The sequence below is a fragment of the Chiloscyllium punctatum genome, chromosome 22 (assembly GCF_047496795.1).
Source record: "Chiloscyllium punctatum isolate Juve2018m chromosome 22, sChiPun1.3, whole genome shotgun sequence".
Taxonomy (NCBI): Eukaryota; Metazoa; Chordata; class Chondrichthyes; order Orectolobiformes; family Hemiscylliidae; genus Chiloscyllium; species Chiloscyllium punctatum.
This window is the reverse complement of record NC_092760.1, coordinates 38,942,946-38,963,110: the sequence shown is the minus strand read 5'-3', so window position 1 is coordinate 38,963,110 and position 20,165 is coordinate 38,942,946. Positions and strand designations below refer to the sequence as shown.

Here is a 20,165-nt window from a genome sequence, read left to right as displayed (position 1 = left end):
GACGAAAGGAAAGACAGGTGAGATCAAAAGAGAAAAAAAATCTGTTGATAGATCAAAGCCAAAGAGATTGATGATGGCACAAACATGGAAAGAAAATGTGTCTAGAAAGAATAATTAGTAACCTAAGTAAAAATAAAAAATAACATACAATCAAAAATAAGGGAAATGTCAAAGAAAATACTGAACCTAAAAACTGAGTACAGAGGACAATGTGAAACTGTTGGAACTCAGTGTTAAGTTCAGCTGCCTGTAAAGTACTTAACTGAAAGGGAATGGGCTATTCTTTGAACATATATTGAACTTCACTAGAACACTATGGGATGTTGAGAACAAAGAGGTCAACCTGAGAACAAGCCTCCACTTCTCCTATTACTTCCATAGCTATCTTAAGAGTGTAAGCCTAAATATTACTCCAACCCAGTATTTCATCTAGTTGTCAATCACTTCTTCCTTTGTATCACAAGTGTACTAATATTCTTTCTCAGCTTTAGTGAATTAACAATTTTGTCTTCTCCAGTTAAAACTGAAGCAATTAGATATTTAATGCTTCTGTCATTTTTCTGTCATTACCTATTGGTTTATCCTGCATACTCCTCGTGCGCAAACCCTACTTCACCTTTCCCTCTGTTGTTTATGTGCATCCAGAAGATTCTTTTTTATTCCTTGATAACCTATGCTGTAAATTTTCATTGTTTTTCATGTGTTTTTGAAAACTTCTTTCCCAAGTTCTTTGCATTCCATTTTTTTCCATTCTTCTTTAGAATCTAAGTATATTGTGTATATCCTTTATTTAGAATTAATTTAGCTACAACTCTTTGTTCATCTCTGGTTCCCATAGCTGGATTTCTATGTTCTAGTTTTAGAAAAATACATTTCTCTCAAACTCTACTGATTATCTTTTTAAAGATTTCCATCTCAATGCACTGAATTTTACAGATCATCTGTGGCCGCGAAAACAGGCAGGTGGATCATAAATTGTGGTGATGTGTCTGCTCCTGGACTGCCCACATAATTTTTTTGATTTTATGAGTGGCAGGGGAGTTTCTGAGTGGGCTGCCCACTTATGGTCCAATTAAAGTCCTAAAACTAATAATTAATGCACAAGTAAGGGTCATATCCTATTGCCACTTTGGGCTCATCCTTGTAACTTAGACTTGGTGTGGAAAGTTCGCCCCTAGTGCATAATCCAGCCCCTTATTTTTCTTGATTTTACTCTGTTTATTTTTATTAGTTCCACCCTCATTTCCTCAGAGGTTGCTGTATTCCAATCAATTATCTTAATCTTTGTCCTACTTACATCATTCTTGTTCTTAGACTTGAATATTAGAATGTTGTTATCAGTATGAGATGCTTTCTGACTTCTGACTGCTTTGGTTTGTAACAATGACCAAACCAGTGTTGTAACATAAAATAAAGAACTGCAGATGTTGAAGATCTGGAGAGACAGGAAATTGCTGGAGAAACTCAGCAACCATAGAGTGAAAGCCGAGTTAGCTTTTTGAGTCCAGTGACCCTTCCTGAGACTTTCAAACTTGGTTGTTCCCTGATACCTCCACTATAGCCTTTTGCCTAGGCCTTGAGAATACATAAGGAAGGGAAGGCCACCACCAACCCCCCTCCCCATGATGCCAGAGTACCTAGAAATGCCCTTTAAGGGCAACAGCATGATGTACAGAGATTAAAATAGAAAGGTAAGTACACTAAATTCCTTTTAAAGATTTTGTGCTGTTTCTATTAATTGTAGGTGTGATCATTTTTATATTGTTTAAAAAATGTAATGTAATTGTTCTTAATAATTCTAAGTGTAATTTATTTTCCTTATTTAATATTCATAGAAACACAAAAGATGGGGGGGAAGAGGCCATTTGGCCCTTTGAGCCTACTCCACCATTCATTACAATCATGGCTGATCATCCAACTCAACAGTTTTCTCCTGTTTTCTCCCCATAACTCCTGATTCCATTTGCCCCAAGTGCTACATCTAGCTGCCTCTTGAATACATTCAATGTTTTGGCATCAACTATTTCCTGCAGTAATGAATTCCACACGCTCACCACACTTTGGGTTAAGAAATATCACATCTCCATCCTAAATGATCCACCTCAAAACCTCAGGCTGTGACCCCTGTACGGACGCACTGCCTCACAGCGCCAGAGACCTGGGTTTAATTCCCGCCTCAGGCAACTGTCTGTGTAGAGTTTGCACATTCTCCCCGTGTCTGTGTGGGTTTCCTCCGGGTGCTCCAGTTTCCTCCCACAGTCCAAAGATGTGCAGGTTAGCTGAATTGGCCATGCTAAATTGCCCGTAGTGTTAGGTGAAAGGGTAAATGTAGGGGAATGGGTCTGGGTGGGTTGCTCTTCGGAGGGTTGGTGTAGACTTGTTGGGCCAAAGGGCCTGTTTCTAAACTGTAAATAATCTAATCTAATCTAATCTAATCTAAAAAAAACTCATCTAATCCTCCATGCATCTACCCTGTCTAGTCCTGTTAGAATTTTATAAGTTTCTATGAGATCCCCTCTCATTCGTCTGAACTCAAAGTTAATTAATCATTTCTAGAGAATAGGTTGGGTAGATATGTAAAATAGATGAGGTATGTAAGGAGGTAGTGTGGCAAACTGGTAGTGGTAGATAGTAGGTTAGTAAATGGCAGGCAGGAAGGGTGGTCAGGTCAAATCTGATGCATGGGTGGTGCTGGCAAATGCTGTTGAACCGGAGGGGGTTTGTGGGCTGAGTCAGTGTCAGGAGCAGTGTCAGGGATTTTTGGCGTCAGAACTGGAGGAGGAAAGAAAGAGATGTCATATGTCTGGGGAGTCTGAAGGTGAGGGGGAACTGGTGAATGAGGGTCACAGTGGGGGTGAATGTCCAGTAGGGGTCAAAATGGGTAGTTAGAGATTCAATAGTGAGTTGAGAGTTGGGAATTAGTTTAATTCTCAATTAAGGAGTTGAATAATTTTTCATTCCTCTAACATTTTTTGAGTAATTATTAAATATGACAGAACCATCCAAAATTTCAGACTCTAAAAGTCGGCAACTTTTCTAGATGATTCCCAAAACTGGGTAAATTCAACTAACTCGGCAACTCCTGAACAGACAGCTGCATTAGGGTTTTTGCATGGTCCTGACAAATAGATTCTCTTTCCACTGCTATAACAATTGTCTTCCAGACAGAAGATCTGGAACGTTATCTTCAATTACTATAGCTACTCCACCATCCACCTTTCCTTTATTTTACTTCTAAAATATGCCACATATTAGATTAGATTATTTAGTTTTTAGATTAGATTACTTACAGTGTGGAAACAGGCTCTTCGGCCCAACAAGTTCAAACCGACCCGCCGAAGCGCAACCCACCCAGACCCATTCCCCTACACCTAACACTATGGGCAATTTAGCATGGCCAATTCACCTAACCTGCACATTATTTTTTGGATTGTGGGAGGAAACCGGAGCACCTGGAGGAAACCCATGCAGATATGGGGAGAATGTGCAAGCTGCACACAGAGTCGCCTGAGACGGGAATTGAACCCGGGTCTCTGGCGCTGTGAGGCAGCAGTGCTAACCACTGTGCCACCGTGCCACCCCAAGCGAAGGGACGGTCCGCCAGAATGACGTGATCACAGGCAGTGATGGGATATGAACCCACGCCTCAACTGAGACTAGAATTTGAGTCGAGCGCCTTAGACCACTCGGCCACACTACCAAGCCCACTTACAACAATATTACACAATATTGCAACAACTTCCTTGCCAATCCTGCCTTGCTGTCATATTTCAGTCACCTCAATAACATGTAGAACCTTCTACAAATATTGCCTCTAATTCGTGCATTTTATTTTGCTCTGCATTAATTTAAATTGTTTTTACCTTTTATTTCTCATTTATACCCTCAGGTTAAATCACCACCTGAAAGCAGCCTCTATGGTCTGGTAAGACAATGGCAACACAACCACAAAATCAATAGCTTTACTTGTCATTCCTCTCTCTATTGAATATAAAATTTAAATTGTCTTTGCACTATCCTTATTCCTTGCTTTAGTGTGTCCATTAATTTTTTTTGCCTGATTCTTCTATTGTTAGGTTCCCAGCATTAATGCAGTTTACTCCTACAATGCTCTCATTTTAAAATCTTCTTTCTGAGGTGTAGTTATATTTTGCTAGGGCTTTTGTCCCAACCCAGTTCACATGAAGTCCTTAGCAGCAGTTGAATTCACAGGACCACAATCTATTTTGTACTCTTTATTAAATTGGCTATAAGATAGATGCCTGCAGTGAGTGCCTCACAGTATAATTCATATGACTACTGCAAGCCTAAAGGCACATAAGTGCAGCAGTGCATCTCAAAGCCAAGTAGTCTCCTTTTCATGGAAAACATTTCAAAAATATGCATGCATTATCGTTTATAATGTGAGCTACCCATGTTATCCACTATGTACACAACTATGGCTAGCTGCATTAACAATTTGTTATTCTCCCAGTCCGTGTGTGTTCCACATACAGTCTTTCAAATTATGCCAATGTATATGTCGTCATTCATTGTTCATCCTTTTTTGCAGGAAACGTTGTTTCCATGTCACTCGTTGTAATTTTTATTGTTCTATTTCCATTGATGGTGTGCTGTGATCTATGCAGACAGTGAGTTCATGTCTTCCTGTGCGGCCACTTGCAGCGAAGGAACAGTTTCTCCGTGCCAATATGCATATGCCACTGTGACAGTATATCTGATCTAGGTGACCATTGCTTTATGCAGGTCCAATTTGCCACATGAGCTCACTCTTGCTGAGGGCACTGAAGGTTTGTATCCTGGCTGCCTCTCATCAACTTGTGCAACTGCTTGGCAGTTTTAATATGATGAAATTTGGTTTTCTGCCATTTCATCTTCATTTTGTTGTGCTTGTTATTTCTTCTAGTTTATGCCAAACAGTATATGCTGCAAGTCTGCTGAAGGATTCTACAGCAGAACAGATACAAACTTTGCAACCTTGCCACATCCAATTGTGAACTGTAAAGGAAGGACTATTGAACAACTCAAAGAAAGAAGAGGCTCCACAAATATCCCCATCCACAATGACCAGTACAAAAGTTATAGCTGAAACATTTGTAAGAATCTTCAGCCAGAAGTGCCATGTGGATAATCCATTATCAGCATCAGATTCCAGTGTTCAGCCAACTCGATTAAATCCACATGACAGAGAAACAGCTTGGGCACCAGATATTGCAAAGGCAATGGACCCGGAAGTTGCTGCACCTCGACACAAAAACTGAAAGAACTGTGGTTGTTGTAAATCAGAAACAAAAATAGAGGTTGCAGGAAAATCTCAGCAGGTATGGCAGCATCTGTGAAGAGAAATCACAGGAAGGGTAACCTGTCATAGAATCATAGAGATGTACAGCATGGAAACAGACCCTTCGGTCCAACCCGTCCATGCCGACCAGATATCCCAACCCAATCTAGTCCCACCTGGCAGCACCTGGCCCATATCCCTCCAAACCCTTCCTATTCATATACCCATCCAAATGCCTCTTAATTGTTACAATTGTACCAGCCTCCACCACTTCCTCTAGCAGCTCATTCCATACACATACCACCCTCTGTGTGAAAAGGTTGCCCCTTAGGTCTCTTGTTTGTCTTTCCCCTCTCACCCTAAACATATGCCCTCTAGTTCTGGACTCCCCGACCCCAGGAAAAGACTTTGCCTATTTACCCTATCCATTCCACTCATAATTTTGTAAACCTCTATAAATAAGGTCACCCCTCAGCCTCCGACGCTCCAGAGAAAACAGTCCTAGCCTGTTCAGCCTCTCCCTATAGCTCAAATCCTCCAACCCTGGCAACATCCTTGTAAATCTTTTCTGAACCCTTTCAAGTTTCACAACACCTTTCCGATAGGAAGGAGACCAGAACTGCACGCAATATTCCAACAGTGGCCTAACCAATGTCCTGTACAGGTGCAACATGACCCCCCCAACTCCTGTACTCAATACTCTGACAATAAAGGAAAGCATACCAAATGCCTTCTTCACTATCCTATCTACCTGCAACTCTACTTTCAAGGAGCTATGAACCTGCACTCCAAGCTCTCTTTGTTCAGTAATATTCTCTAGGACCTTACCATTAAGTGTATAAGTCCTGCTAAGATTTGCTTTCCCAAAATGCAGCAACTCGCATTTATCTAAATTAAACTCCATCTGCCACTTCTCTGCCCATTGGCCCATCTGGTCAAGATCCTACTGTAATCTGAGGTAACCCTCTTCGCTATCCCTGTCCTGAAACGTTAACTTTGATTTCTCTTCACAACTGCCAGACCTGCTGAGTTTTCCAGCAACTTCTTTTTGTGCACACCTAAACAAACTATTCTGGTACAGCTATAATACTGGCATCTACCCAACAATATAGAAAACTGTCCAGTGAATTCAAACAAATCTAACAACTCAAGACTGGGCATCCATGAGACACTGGGCTATTATGAGCAGTAGAATTATACTCCAGCATAATTTGCAACCTCATACCCTTTATAAATGGATCCTGCACTTTCTGACTGAGAGACCTCAGTTGGTCCAGATTGGGAACAGCATCTCTAATACCATCATACTGAACACGGGAACCTCAAGGGCTGTGTGCTCAACCCACTGTTGTTCACCCTGCTGAAACATGACTGTGCAGCGATGCACAGCTCGAATCATATTATTAAGTTCGCTGATGACATGACTGTAATGGGTCTCATTAGCAGGAATGACGAGTCAGCATACAGAGAGGAGGTACAGCAGCTAACGGACCAGTGCACAGCCAACAACCTGTCTCTGAATGTGGACAAAACAAAAGAGATGATTGTTGATTTCAGGAGGGCATGGAGCCTGGTGCCTCAATACCAGCTCCATAGCTAAGAGAGCACAGCAGCTTCTCTACTTTCTGCATAGGTTGAGGAAAATCCACTTTCCAACAGCCCCCACTCCATCCTCACATTCTACAGAGTTCATTGAGAGTACCCTGAGCTGCTGCATCATTGCACGGTTCGGGAGTAGCACCATCTCAGATCGTAAGACCCTACATCGGATAGTGAGGACATCGGAGAGGATCATCAGGTTCTCTCTTCCCTCCATAACAGACATTTACATCACATGCTGCATCCGAAAGGCTAAGAGCATTGTGGAAGACCCCACACATCCCTCACTCGAACTCTTCTCCCTCCTGCCATCTGGCAGAAATACCAGAGTATTCAACCTCTCACAGCCAGACTGTGTGACTGTTTCTTCCCCCAGGCCATCAGGCTCCTTAACACTGTATAATCAGACTCTATTCCATCTGAATTTGAACACCACTGTGCCTATTGTCTTAACATGAAAGGAATTACTGTGCTGTCTTGTGTATTTTGCACTTCTTATGCATTTTATACTGCCCTGCGTATAACCGTGTAGTTTGTGCTGTCCAAGTAGCACCTTGCTCCTGGAGGAACACTGGCTCATTTTTTTCACTGTATCGGTTGTATATGATAGAAATGACAAATAAAGCCACACTTGACTCTTGACTCAATCATTACTGTTAAGCAAGGGATCAACCCTAGTTCAATAGACAGCGCTGGAGGATACGCCAGGAGCAGCAGCAGGCATAGGCCTTTTTTGGAATATTGCGTGCATTTCTGGTCTCCTTCCTATTGGAAGGATGTTGTGAAACTTGAAAGGTTCAGAAAAGATTTAGAAGGATGTTGCCACAGTTGGAGAGTTTGAGCTACAGGGAGAGGCTGAATAGGCTGGGGCTGTTTTCCTTGGAGCGTCGGAGCTGAGGAGTGACCTTATAGAGGTTTATAAAATTATGAGGGGCATGGACAGGACAACTAGACAAGGGTGGGGGAGTCGAGAACTAGAGGGTATACATTTAGGTTGAGGGGGAAAGATTTAAAAGGGAACTAAGGAACAACTTTTTCACGCAAAGGGTGGTGCATGTATAAATTGAATTGCCAGAGGAAGTGGTGGAGGCTAGTACAATTACAACATTTAAAAGGCAGCTGGATAGATATATAAATAGGAAGAATTTAGAGGGGCATGTACAAGTGCTGGCAAATGGAACTAATTTAGGATCACTGGTCAGCATGGATGAGTTGGACTAAAGTGTCTGTTTCCATGCTGTATATCTCTATGACACTATGAACCTGGTGAAGATACCAAACAGGACTACTTGCATAGCAAACAGCAGAAGCAGCAAGTGATACGAACAGCTAAGCAACCTACAAACAACTGATCAGATCAAAGCTCTAAAGTCCTGCCACATGCAGTCATGAATCATGTGAATAATTAAAGAACCCATTGGAGTAGGAGACTCCACAAATACACTTATTCTCAATGATGGAGGGGCCCAGTATATCAGTGCAAAACATAAGGCTGAAGCATTCGGAGCAAGCTTCAGCCAGAAACGCAAAGTGGATGATCCATCTCAGCCTCCTCCAGTAATCTCCAGCATTACTGATACCGGTTTTCAGGAAATCTGATTCACTCCATGTGACATCAAGAAATGATTGAAGACACTAGTTGATCAAAGACAATGGGCCCAAAAAACATGTCAAAAATAGTACTGAAGACTCATGCTCCAGAATTTGCCGCTCCCATAGCCAAGCTCTTCCAGGACAATTAAAACACTGGCATCTACCCGACTATGTGGAAAATTTCGCAAGTATGTCCTATACATAAAAGCAGGATAAGTTTAACCTGGCCAATTACTTCCCCATCAATAGAACATAGAACATTACAGCGCAGTACAGGCCCTTCAATCCTCGACTTTGCACTGATCTATGGAACCAATCTGAAGCCCATCTATCCTACACTATTCCATTTTCCCATATGTCTATCCAGTGACCATTTAAATGTCCTTAAAGTTGTTGAGTCAACTACTGTTGCAGGCAGTGCGTTCCACGCCCCTTCTATTCTCTGAGAAAAGAAACTACCACTGACATTTGTCCTATATCTATCACCCCCTCAATCTAAAGCTATATCCCCTCATTCTAGCCATCACCACCCAAGGAAAAAAGCTCTCACTGTCCACCCTATCTAGCCCTCTGATTATCTTGTATGTCTCAACTGTCAACTCTCAACCTTCTCTCTAACAAAAACAGCCTCAAGTTCCTCAGCCTTTCCTCCCATACCAGGCAACATCCTAGTAAATCTCCTCTGAACCCTCTCCAAAGCTTCCACATCCTTCCTCTCATGCGGTGAACAGCACTGTATACAATACTCCAAGTGCAGCTGCACCAGAGTTTTGTACAACTGCAGCATGACCTCGTGGCTCTGAAACTCAATCCCTCTGCCAATAAAAGCTACCACACTGTATGCCTTCTTAACAACCCTATCAACCTGAGTGACAACTTTCAGGGATCCATGCACCTCAACACCAAGATCCCTCTGCTCATCTACACTACCAAGAATCTTACTATTAGCCCAGTACTCTTTATTCCTTAGGGTCCTTCCAAAGTGAATCACCACAGACTTTTCCACATTAAACTCCATTTGCCACCTCTCAGCCCAGCTCTGAGGTTATCTATGTCCCTCTGTAACCTGCAACATCCTTTACCACTATCCACAACTCCACTGATCTTAGCGTCATCCGCAAATCCATCTACATCGTCATCTAGGTCATTTATAAAAATGATAAATGCCCCAAAACAGATCTTTGTGGTATGCCACTAGTAACTGAACTCCAGGATGAACATTTCCCATCAGTCACCATCCTGTTTTCTTTCAGCTAGCCAATTTCTGATCCAAACTGCTAAATCACCCTCAATCCCATGGCTCCATATTTTGTGCAATAGCCTACTGTGGGGAAGATTATCAAATGCCTTACTGAAATCCATATACACCACATCAACTGCTTTACCCTCATCCACCTGTTTGGTCACCATCTCAAAGAACTCAATAAGGTTTGTGAGGCACGACCTACCCTTCACAAAACGGTGTTGACTATCCTTAATCAACTTGTTCCTCTCTAGATGATAATAATTCCTATCTCTTACATTTTCCAACATGTTACCCACAACCGAAGTAAGGCTCACTGGTCTATAATTACCAGAGTTGTCTCTATACCACTTCTTGAACAAGCAGACCACATTCACTATCCTCCAGTCTTCTGGCACTATTCCTGTAGACAATGACAATGTAAAGATCAAAACCAAAGGTTCTGCAATTTCCTCCCTTGCTTCCCAGATAATCCGAGGATAAATACCATCTGTCCCAGGAGACTTATCTATTTTCACACTTTCCAGAATTGCTAACATTTCCTCCTTGTGAACATCATTCCCATCTAGTCTAGCAGCCTGTATCTCAGTATTCTCTCCAACGACATTGTCTTTTTCCAATGTGAATACTGGCGAAAAATATTCATTTAGTGTTTCCCCTAACTCCTCAAACCCCACACAGAACTTTGCACTACTATCCTTGATTGGCCCTAATCTTACTCTAGTCATTCTTTTATTCCTGATATACCTACAGAAAACTTTAGAGTTCCTTGATCCTACCTGCCAACAACTTCTCATGTCCCCTCCTGGCTCTTCTTAGCTCTCTCTTTAGGTCTTTCCTGGCTAACTTATAACTCTCAGGCGCCCTGAGCCTTCACATTTCCTCCTAACATAAGTCTTCTTCTTCCTCTTGACAGGAGATTCAATTTCTTCAATAAACCACAGCTTCCTTTCTCGACCACTTCTTCCCTGCGTGACAAGGTACATACTTATTAAAGACACACAGTGGCTGTTCCTTAGATAAGGCTCCACATTTCAATTGTGCCCATCCCCTGTAGTTTCCTTCCCCATCCTAAACATCCTAAATCTTGCCCAACCACATCATAATTACCTTTCCCCCAGCAATAACTCTTGCACTGTATTATATACCTGTCCCTTTCCATCGCTAAAGTAAACATAACCGAAATATGGTCACTTTCAACAAAGTGCTCACATACCTCCAAAGCTAACAGTGGCCAGGTTCATTACCTAGTAACAAATCCAATGTGACCTTGCCCCTTGTTGGCTTGTCTACATACTATGCCATGAAACCATCCTGCACATGTTGGACAAAAACTGACCCAACGAAAGTACTCAAACTATAGTATTTCCAGTCAACATCTGGAAAGTTAAAGACCCCATAACAACAATCCTGCTTTCTCGCTCCTATCCAGAATTATTTTTGCTATCCTTTCCTCTACATCTCTGGAACGTTTTGGACACCGAAAGAAAACTCCCTACAGGGTGAAATCTCCTTTCCTGTTTCTAATCTCAGCCCACAGTACCTCAAATGTCCTTTCTGCTACTGTTATACTGTCCTTAACTAACAGTGCCACACGCTCCACCCTCTTTTACCATCTTCTCTGTTCTTACTAAAACATCGAAATCCCGGAATCTACAACAACCATTTCCGTCCCTGCTCTATCAATGTCTCCGAAATGACCACAACATTGAAGTCCCAGGTACCAACCCATGCTGTAAGTTCACCCACCTTATTCTGGATGCTCCTGGCATTGAAGTAGACACATTCCAAACCACCTTCCTGATTGCCAGTGAACTCTTGCGACCTTAAAACCATATTTCTGACCTCATCACTCTGGACGCTGGAACTACAATTGGGTCCCCATCCCCCTGCTGAATTAGTTTAAACCCTCCTGAAGAGCATTAGCTAATTTCCCTCCCCAGCTTATTGGTACCCCTCTGGTTCAGGTGTAGACCATTCTGTGTGTAGAGGTCCCACCTCCCCCAGATTGAGCCCCAATTATCCAGGTATCCAAAACTCTCCATCCTGCACCATCCCTGTAGCCACGTGTTCAACTTCTCGATCTCTTTAATCCTTGCCTTGCTAGCACGTGGCATGGGCAATAAACCAGACATAACAACTCTGTTTGTTCTAGCACTAAGCTTCCACCTTAGCTCCCTGAATTTCTGCCTTAAATTCCCATCTCTTTTTCTACCTATGTCGTTAGTTCTTATGTGGACCATGACTTGGGCCTGCTTCCCCTCCCCCTTGAGGATCCCGAAAACACAGTCCGAGACATCATGAACCCTGGCACCTGGGAGACAACACACCAACAATGAGTCTCTCTCCTTCCCACAGAATCTCCTATCTGTCCTCTAACTATGGAGTCCTCAATGACTAATGATCTGCTCATCTCCCTTCTTCTCTTCTGAGCAACAGGGACTGACTCTGTGCCAGAGTCCTGTACCCCATGGCTTACCACGGTAAGTTGTCCACCAGTAATAGTATCCAAAACGGTATACTGGTTATTGAGGGGAATGGCCACAGGGATTCCCTGCACTGCTTGCCAGTTCCCTTTCCATTCCCAGACAGTAACCATCTGCCTTTTTCTTGTACCTGAGGTGTGGCTACCTCCCTGTAACTCCTCTCAATAACTCCCTCCGCCTCCCAAATGATGCAAAGTTCATCTAGCTCCAGCTCCAGCTTCAGTTCCCTCACGCAGTTTTTGAGGAGCTGGAGTTGGTGCACTTCCCACAGATGAAGTCAGCATGGACACCAGTGGTGACCCTTACCTCTCAAATTCTGCAGGAAGAACATGTAACTATCCTAACATCATCCCCACTGTTCTAAATTCCCAAAGAGACTGTAGAAAAATAAAGAATATTAAAAAAAAACTAGTTACTTTACCAATCCAGCGCACAGTCTACTCCTGATCATAAGTAAAGTGATGTAAAGTAGCATCAACAGTGCTATCAATCAGCACCTGCTCAACAATAACCTGCTTAGTGATGCCCAGTAAGTGTTCTGCCAGAGCTACTCTGCTCCTGACCTAATTACTGCCTTGGTTCTAATATGGAGAAAAGGGCTGAATTCCAGAGGTGAACCGAGAGTGACAGCTTTGACATCAAGGCTGCATTCGACTCAGCATGGCATCAAGGAGCCCTAACAAAACTGGAATCAATGGGTATGAGGAACAAACTCTCTGCTGATTGGAGTCATACAATAGCACATAGATGGTCATGGTTATTGGCAGTTAGTCATCTCAGCTCCAAGATATCTCTGCAGGATTTCCTCAGGATAGTGACCTAGGTCCAACCATCTTCAACCGCTTCATCGATGATTTATCCTCTAAAGTCAGCAGTGGGGATGCTGACAATTATTGTGCAATGTTCAGCACAATTCATTACTCCTTAGATACTGAAGCAGTCCTTGCTCAAACACAACAAAATCTGGACAAATCCAGGCTTGGGCTGACTAGGGGCAAGTTACATTTGCATCACACAAATGCCAGGAAATGACCATCTCTAAAAAAGAGACAATCTGACCACTGCATCTTATCATTCAATGGTGTTACCAGCACTGAATTCCCCCACTATCAACATTCTTGGGGTTACTATTGAATGAAACTCAACTGAACTCATCACAAAAACACAGTGGCTACAACAGCAGGTTAGAGGCGAGTGATACTGCAGCAAGTAACTCACTTCCTGACTCCCCAAAGCCTGTCCATCATCTACAAGTCAGGACCATGATGGAATACACTCCACTTGTCTGATGAGTGCAACTCTAACAACACAAGAAGCTCGACACCAGCCAGTAGAAAGCTATCCTCTTGACTGGCACCACATCCACAAATATCCACTCCTCCACCATCGATGCTCAATAGCAGCAATGTGGATTATGTACAAGATGCACTGCAGAAATTCTCAAAAGAATCTCAGACACACCTTCCAAATTCATGACCAAAAGGATAGCAAATACATAGGAACACCACTACCTATAAGTTGCCCTCCAAGCCATTCACCATCCTGACTTGGAAATATATTGCTGTTCCTTCACTGTCACTGAATAAAAATCCAGGAAGTTCCTCCCTAATGGCACTGTAAGTTAATGGAGAATGCAGCAGTTCAAGAAGGCAGCTCAACACCACCTTCTCAAGGGCAACTAGGGATGGGCAACAAAGGTTGGCTGGCCGGCCAGCCAGAAATACTTATATCCCATGAATGAATACAAACAAAACATCTGCTTAACATGTCAATATCCCACTGCAGACTATTTGAGTCATCTTCACCATTTGCCTTCCCACCTATTCTCGTGTCATCCACAAACTTAGCAAGAATACATTTACTTTCCTCATCTAATTCATTAATATACACCTGACTCATTGTCACCATATAATTTGATCCCTGTGCCATACAGGTTGCCATCCTGAAAATATCCCTCGTATCCCAACTTTCTGTCTTCTATTAGTTAGCCAAGCCATGCTAATATATCACCTCAACACCATAGACTCCTATCTTATTAAGAAGCTTAAGGTGTAGTACCCTATCAAATGTCTTTTAAAAATCCAAATATATTACATCCACTGCTCTCCCTTTATCTATCCTACTCATTACCTCCTGAAAGAATTCTAGTAGATATGACAGGCATGATTTCTCCTTCATGATGCCATGCTGACTCTACTTAATCATTATATGTATTTCTAAATGCTCTGCTGTTATATTTGCCCAATAACACACATTAAGCTAACTGGCCTACAGTTGTCTTTTTTTGTCTTCTCTTATGAAATAATAATGTTACATTGGCAGTTTTCCAGTCCTCTGAGATTTTTCCAGAATCAAAATATTCCTGGAAGATCAGTATCTCCGTAGCTACTTCCTTATACAACCTAGGTTGCATCCCATTCAATCCAGGGGACCTATTGGTTTTCAGCCCCATTGGATTTCCCTAGCATTTTTTTCTCTAGTGATAGCTGTTATATTTATTTTCTCTGCTCTTTTTGCTCCTTGAATACTTAGTCTCCATGTCTTCTACTGTGAAGACTGATGCAAAGTATTCATTCAACTCCTCTGACATTTCCTACTTCCCCATTATTTCCCCAGCTTCATTATCTAACTGGCCCATTTTCAATTTGGCTTTTCTCTTCCTTTTCATATACTTAAAGATGCTCTGGACATCTGTCTTGATATTGCTTGCATGTTTATTTTCTTACTCTTTTTTGGTTGTCTTTTATTAGTTTCCGTGCCGCATTGCTCTATGTCTCTGTTCCACCAGATAGCTACTGTTGGGGCCCTATAAGATTACTGCTACCAGTATCTTTTTCCCTTTTATTTCTTACCTTCACCCACATGGATTCCACAGCTTCCAACTCAAGATCATTTTTATGATTACATTTATTCATCCTTTACCAACAATGCTACTCCACTAGAGACATACCCTTCCATCCAACTCATCTGCACTAACCAGTCATCCCAATCACCCTGTCTTTTCTAAATTAATTAAATTGTTTAAACTGACAAAAATGGCTTGTGTACCATCGAGTAATCTTCTATTTCCGTTCTTAAAATTGGCCGCTGTTTTAAGTTTGCTATCTTGTTTGGCCTCCGCAATTTAATAGCTTTTTTTGCTCCTTTCCTGATTCGGGATTTGACTTTTCCTTTAACGCTGGACAAAATGTTGGCACTTTGTCTCTCTTGAATGTCATGTTCAGTTTTCTCCTCATTGTGAGGTTCCACTTTTACTTCAGTCATGTAGTCTGCTCCCTTAGTTGTCAGCATATAATCTCCCTACATGCCAGGTTTGACTTCCTTTAAGCAAAAAGCCTTTAATAGCCTGGCTCCACCCAGCTCCCCTCTCAGAATTGGTCTGCACTCTCCCTTAAATGGTGGGTTTTGCTCTGATTTAAAAGTGCACTCTTCTCTCAACTCAAGTCTAGGCTGTTCTCAACACTTGACTGTATTCTTTGGCTCTCAAATATTAAACGTTGCTATTTCCCTAGGTGCCAGGCTCTACTTTCCCCCGCTCAGAGTTTGACGCTACTACACCCCTCTACCCCCCACTTCGACGTGACCCCGAGGCGTCTGCTCCACTCCTGCTGTGTAATCCTGCTCTCTACCGTGCGACTTTTCCCTCCCCTAAGAGCTGACCCTGTTATTCCGCAGTATTTTATCCTGACTTTTGACGCTATTTGACCTTCTTCTCCCTCGATGGTTTCCCTTGCACTAATTGCGGATCGGCGGTGTGTGGGCTCGCGCGCGGTAATGGCGACGCGGGCCTGATGCGGCCGTTAACAGGAAAGGGCTGCACGCGGAGGGGCAGGGGCTGGGGCTGGGGCTGGGTTCGTCATCACTCCCTTGAGGAAGAGTGCACGTTCCTTCTCAGCTGGTGTAGAACATAGACAGCTTCGCCCATTTTGTACAGATAGCTTTTGTGCGTTGATCATTAACCTTCTCGTACTGTTTTGAGATTTGGACTGGAATCGAAGCAACGACCACTCCTAACATAAATATTGGACTGCAAGTACATTTCCAGTTATTGGTCTGCATAAAATACTTTTAAATTTAGCCACCTGTTTTATATAGCCACAGTCAGATTTATTTGCTCGAGAACTAAGGACATGCAGAACAACTTTGAATTTATGTCTCTGAGTAAGGCCACTGACCAAGCAAATCTGCTGCCCATAAGTATCACCACATAGAAGCCGTTCGTTACTAATTAATTCAATAATATTAAATTAGATGAACATTTTATTTTAATTCGGATTAGTAACTTGAAAATAGAGCAGCTTCTTACCAGAGACAAATTTAGGAGCTTCAGTCTATATTTTTAACCATCCATTGCTCTGGGATGATTCCCATTGACCGGAAGAAAGCTAACGTAATTTCTGCCTTAAAAACAGGTAGCAAAATAATCCAAGATCAGTTTAGATTAAGAGGATGAGTCTAGTGCGAAAGATGTTGAGGGATTGGACAGAGTAATGCGCCACATTACTTCTTTAAAAAGGGTATCTTTTATCACATACGTTGCAAAGATGGTGCAAAGGATTCAGAAATCATTTCTAAGCGTTCAGATTTCAGCCCTCTGGAACTAACAGCATCTTCTGGAGTCAGTACATTTTTGTTTTAATTCATTTGTGGGATGTGTATGTCACAGGCACCAGCATTCTTGCCCACCCCTAACTACTACTTACCCTGCTTGAGAACTTCACTGTATTTAGACAGCTGACAATCTGAGGACTTGGTGCCATTTAAAGCTAGCATTAGGAAAGAGGAAGTGCGTGGCATAGTTATTACTAAATTCGAATAGACAGCTTTCTTTGAGGTAAGCAGCAAGTGCTGAGATTGCACTGCTGACTACAACTAGCCAAAGTGGCATTCACCATACAACCATTGATCAGTTGTGGATGCAGACATAATTGCAATATTATATCACTCAAGCTTGAAGTAGACCACTTGAATTTTTCAATAAGTTTGCACTGTGCCTGCCAAAACACACTCTGCTGCTTTTTCTAGAAATGTTCTCTGTGTTACTGACATGCAAAGTTCAGCATCTGTGTCCAAATAAGCAGAATGTGGAGCAATCTATGGTCTCCAATGCAGACTCTTCATTACAGTGTCTTGTGACCTCCAACTATACTTACTGATTTCTGATTATAGGATACTGATCCTATTGAAATGTGAGCATCAGAACTGATGCACTTCTGTTTGAGTGCTATAATTTTGCACCTTCAGAGGATGTGGTCCAACTGAATCCACCTCCTGTAGGACAATTGAAGGCTCTATGAAAAATTAAGAATGTGAATTAAAACTGAGAACGAGTAAAATGACCGTTATGCACATTATTATATTTCTTTGCTGTTGACATCAAGTCAGTACATATGAATGAGTGTTTTGTGTTATTTAATTCTAGTTGGTTAGGGCATTTCCATGAATAAACAGCAAGGATGGGTTTTCTCGATTTTCCTTTCCTTTGAAAAAGATGTAACACGTACCCATTCTTTTTGCCCACACGAGGGTGCTGTGTGTGATTAAATGTAGCTTCTGGCACACACAAATATGCTGTGAGCTTGACTTATAATTTTAAATTAATTGGTAGTGTAATTCTTAGTTAAATCAGGATTATTTAGTAAATGTTGTTCAATACGATAGTCATAGCTAATATGTTCTGAGTTTTGCAAATAAGGTTGGCACATTGCCTGCTGCAGATAGTCAAAGTAACACATTGTTTGACATGGTCCACAAGTCGTTAGGAAGTACAGTTCTACATGCCTGCCATCACACCTGTTCTGAAGCTCATATGTCACATTACGTATTTGCGTGATAAGTAGTGTGCCTTTTTGGTTTGATGGCACCATCCTGGTAATGGAGAATGCCACTCATATTTACTGCTAGTACCAATGTAAGACCAGTAGCTTCACTTGCTGCTCAAATTTTTGAGACACTTCCCCTTACAGTGCAACCTGACGTACGCCTGGGAAATTTACAAAGGCATAAAAGAAGGAGTCTTCGTCCATTCCACAATATACAGGATATTGTGAGATATACAGTAAGTGGTGATTTGATCAGGGAAGCCGTTATCAGATGGGATAGTTTTGACGTGCACTACCTTGGCAATAAGCTTGTTTCCTTAGAAGAGTATAAAGGCAGGAGGAGTATACTTCAGAGAAAAATCAGGAGGGCAAAAAGGGGACATGAGATAGCTTTGGTAACTAGGGTTAAGGAGAATCCAAGGGGTTTTTACAAATAAGTTAAGGACCAAAGGATAACTAAGGAGCAAATAGGGCCCCTCAGGAGATCAGCAAGGCAGCCTTTGTGCAGAGCTGCAGGAGATGGGGGAGATACTAAATATTTTGCATCAGTGTTTACTGTGGAGAAGGACATGGAAGATGTAGAATGAGGGGAAGTAGATGGTGATATCTTGTAAAATGTCCATATTAGAGAGGAAGAAGTGCTGGATGTTTTGAAATACATAAAGATGGATAAATCCCCAGGACCTGATCAGGTGTAACCTAGAGGTCTGTAGGGAGCTAGGGAAGTGATTGCTGGGCCACTTGCTGAGATAATTGTATCATCAATAGTCACAGATGAGGTGCCAGAGACTGGAGGTTGGCTAATGTGGTGCCACTATTTAAGAAAAGTGGTAAGGACAAGCTAGAGAACCCAAGAACGGTGAGCCTGGTATTGGTGGTAGGCAAGTTGTTGGAGGGAATCCTGACGGACTGGATTTACACGTATTTGGAAAGGCAAGGACAGATTAGGGATAGTCAACATGGCTTTGTGCTTCGGAAATCATGTCTCACGAACTTGATTGAGTTTTTTTAAAAAGTAACAAAGAGGATTGATGAGGGCAGAGCGGTGAACGTGATCTACATGGACTTCAGTAAGGCATTTGACAAGGTTCCCCATGGGAGACTAGCCATTTGGATACAGAACTGGCTGGAAGGTAGAAGACAGAGGGTGGTGGTGAAGGGTTGTTTTTCAGACTGGAGGCCTGTGACCAGTGGAGTGCCACAAGGATTGGTGCTGGGACCACTACTTTTCATCATTTATATAAATGATTTGGATTTGAACTTAAGAGGTATACTCAATAAGTTTGCAGATGACACCAAAATTGGAGGTGTAGTGAGCAGTGAAGAAGGTTACCTTAAATAACAACAGGATCTTGATCAGATGGGCCAGTGGGCTGAGAAGTGGCAGATGGAGTTTAATTTAGATAAATGCGAGGTGCTGGATTTTGGAAGGCAAATCTTTGCAGGACTTATACACTTAATAGTAAAGTCCTAGGGTGTGTTGCTGAACAAAGAGACCTTGGAGTGCAGGTTCACAGCTCCTCAAAAGTGGGGTCGCAAGTAGATAGGATAGTGAAGAAGGTGTTTTGTATGCTTTCCTTTATTGGTCAGAGTATTGAGTGTAGCAGTTGGGAGTCATGTTGTGGCTGTACAGAACGTTGGTTAGGTCACTTTTGGAATATTTCATGGAATTCGAGTCTCTTCCTATCGGAAGGATGTTGTGAAACTTGAAAGGGTTCAGAAAAGATTTACAAGAATGTTGCCAGGCTTGGAGAATTTAAGCTACACAGAGTGGCTGAATAGGCTGAGGCTTTTTCCGTGGAGCGTCGAAGGCTAAGGGGTGACATTATAGAGGTTTATAAAATCATGAGAGGCATGGAAAGGATAAATAGACAAAGTATTTTCTCTGGGATGGGGGAGTCCAGAACTAGAGGGCATAGGTTTAGGGTGAGAGGGGAATAATATAAAAGGAACCTAAGGGGCAACCTTTTCACACAGAGGGTGGTGTGTGTATGGAATGAACTGCTAGAGGAGGTGGTGGAGGATGGTACAATTGCAACATCTAAAAGGCATCTGGATGGATATATGAATAGGAAGAGTTGAGAGGGATATGGGCCAAGTGCTGGCAAATATGACGAGATTAGTTTAGAATATCTGTTTGA

General features: G+C 42.2%; 1 protein-coding gene and 1 non-coding gene across 2 annotated transcripts in view; both read right to left on the bottom strand.

The window, feature by feature from the left end:
• LOC140493883 (anoctamin-9-like) overlaps positions 1–15,466 on the bottom strand; it is a 199,356-nt gene extending 183,890 nt beyond the window's left edge. The window contains exon 1 of the mRNA XM_072592877.1: positions 15,251–15,466. Coding sequence (XP_072448978.1) covers positions 15,251–15,466 — 216 coding nt within the window. The remainder of the gene's footprint in view (positions 1–15,250) is intronic.
• trnal-caa (transfer RNA leucine (anticodon CAA)) lies at positions 3,619–3,700 on the bottom strand. The gene has a single exon. It is a non-coding gene; the product is annotated as a tRNA-Leu (tRNA).
• Positions 15,467–20,165: the final 4,699 nt, after the last annotated feature.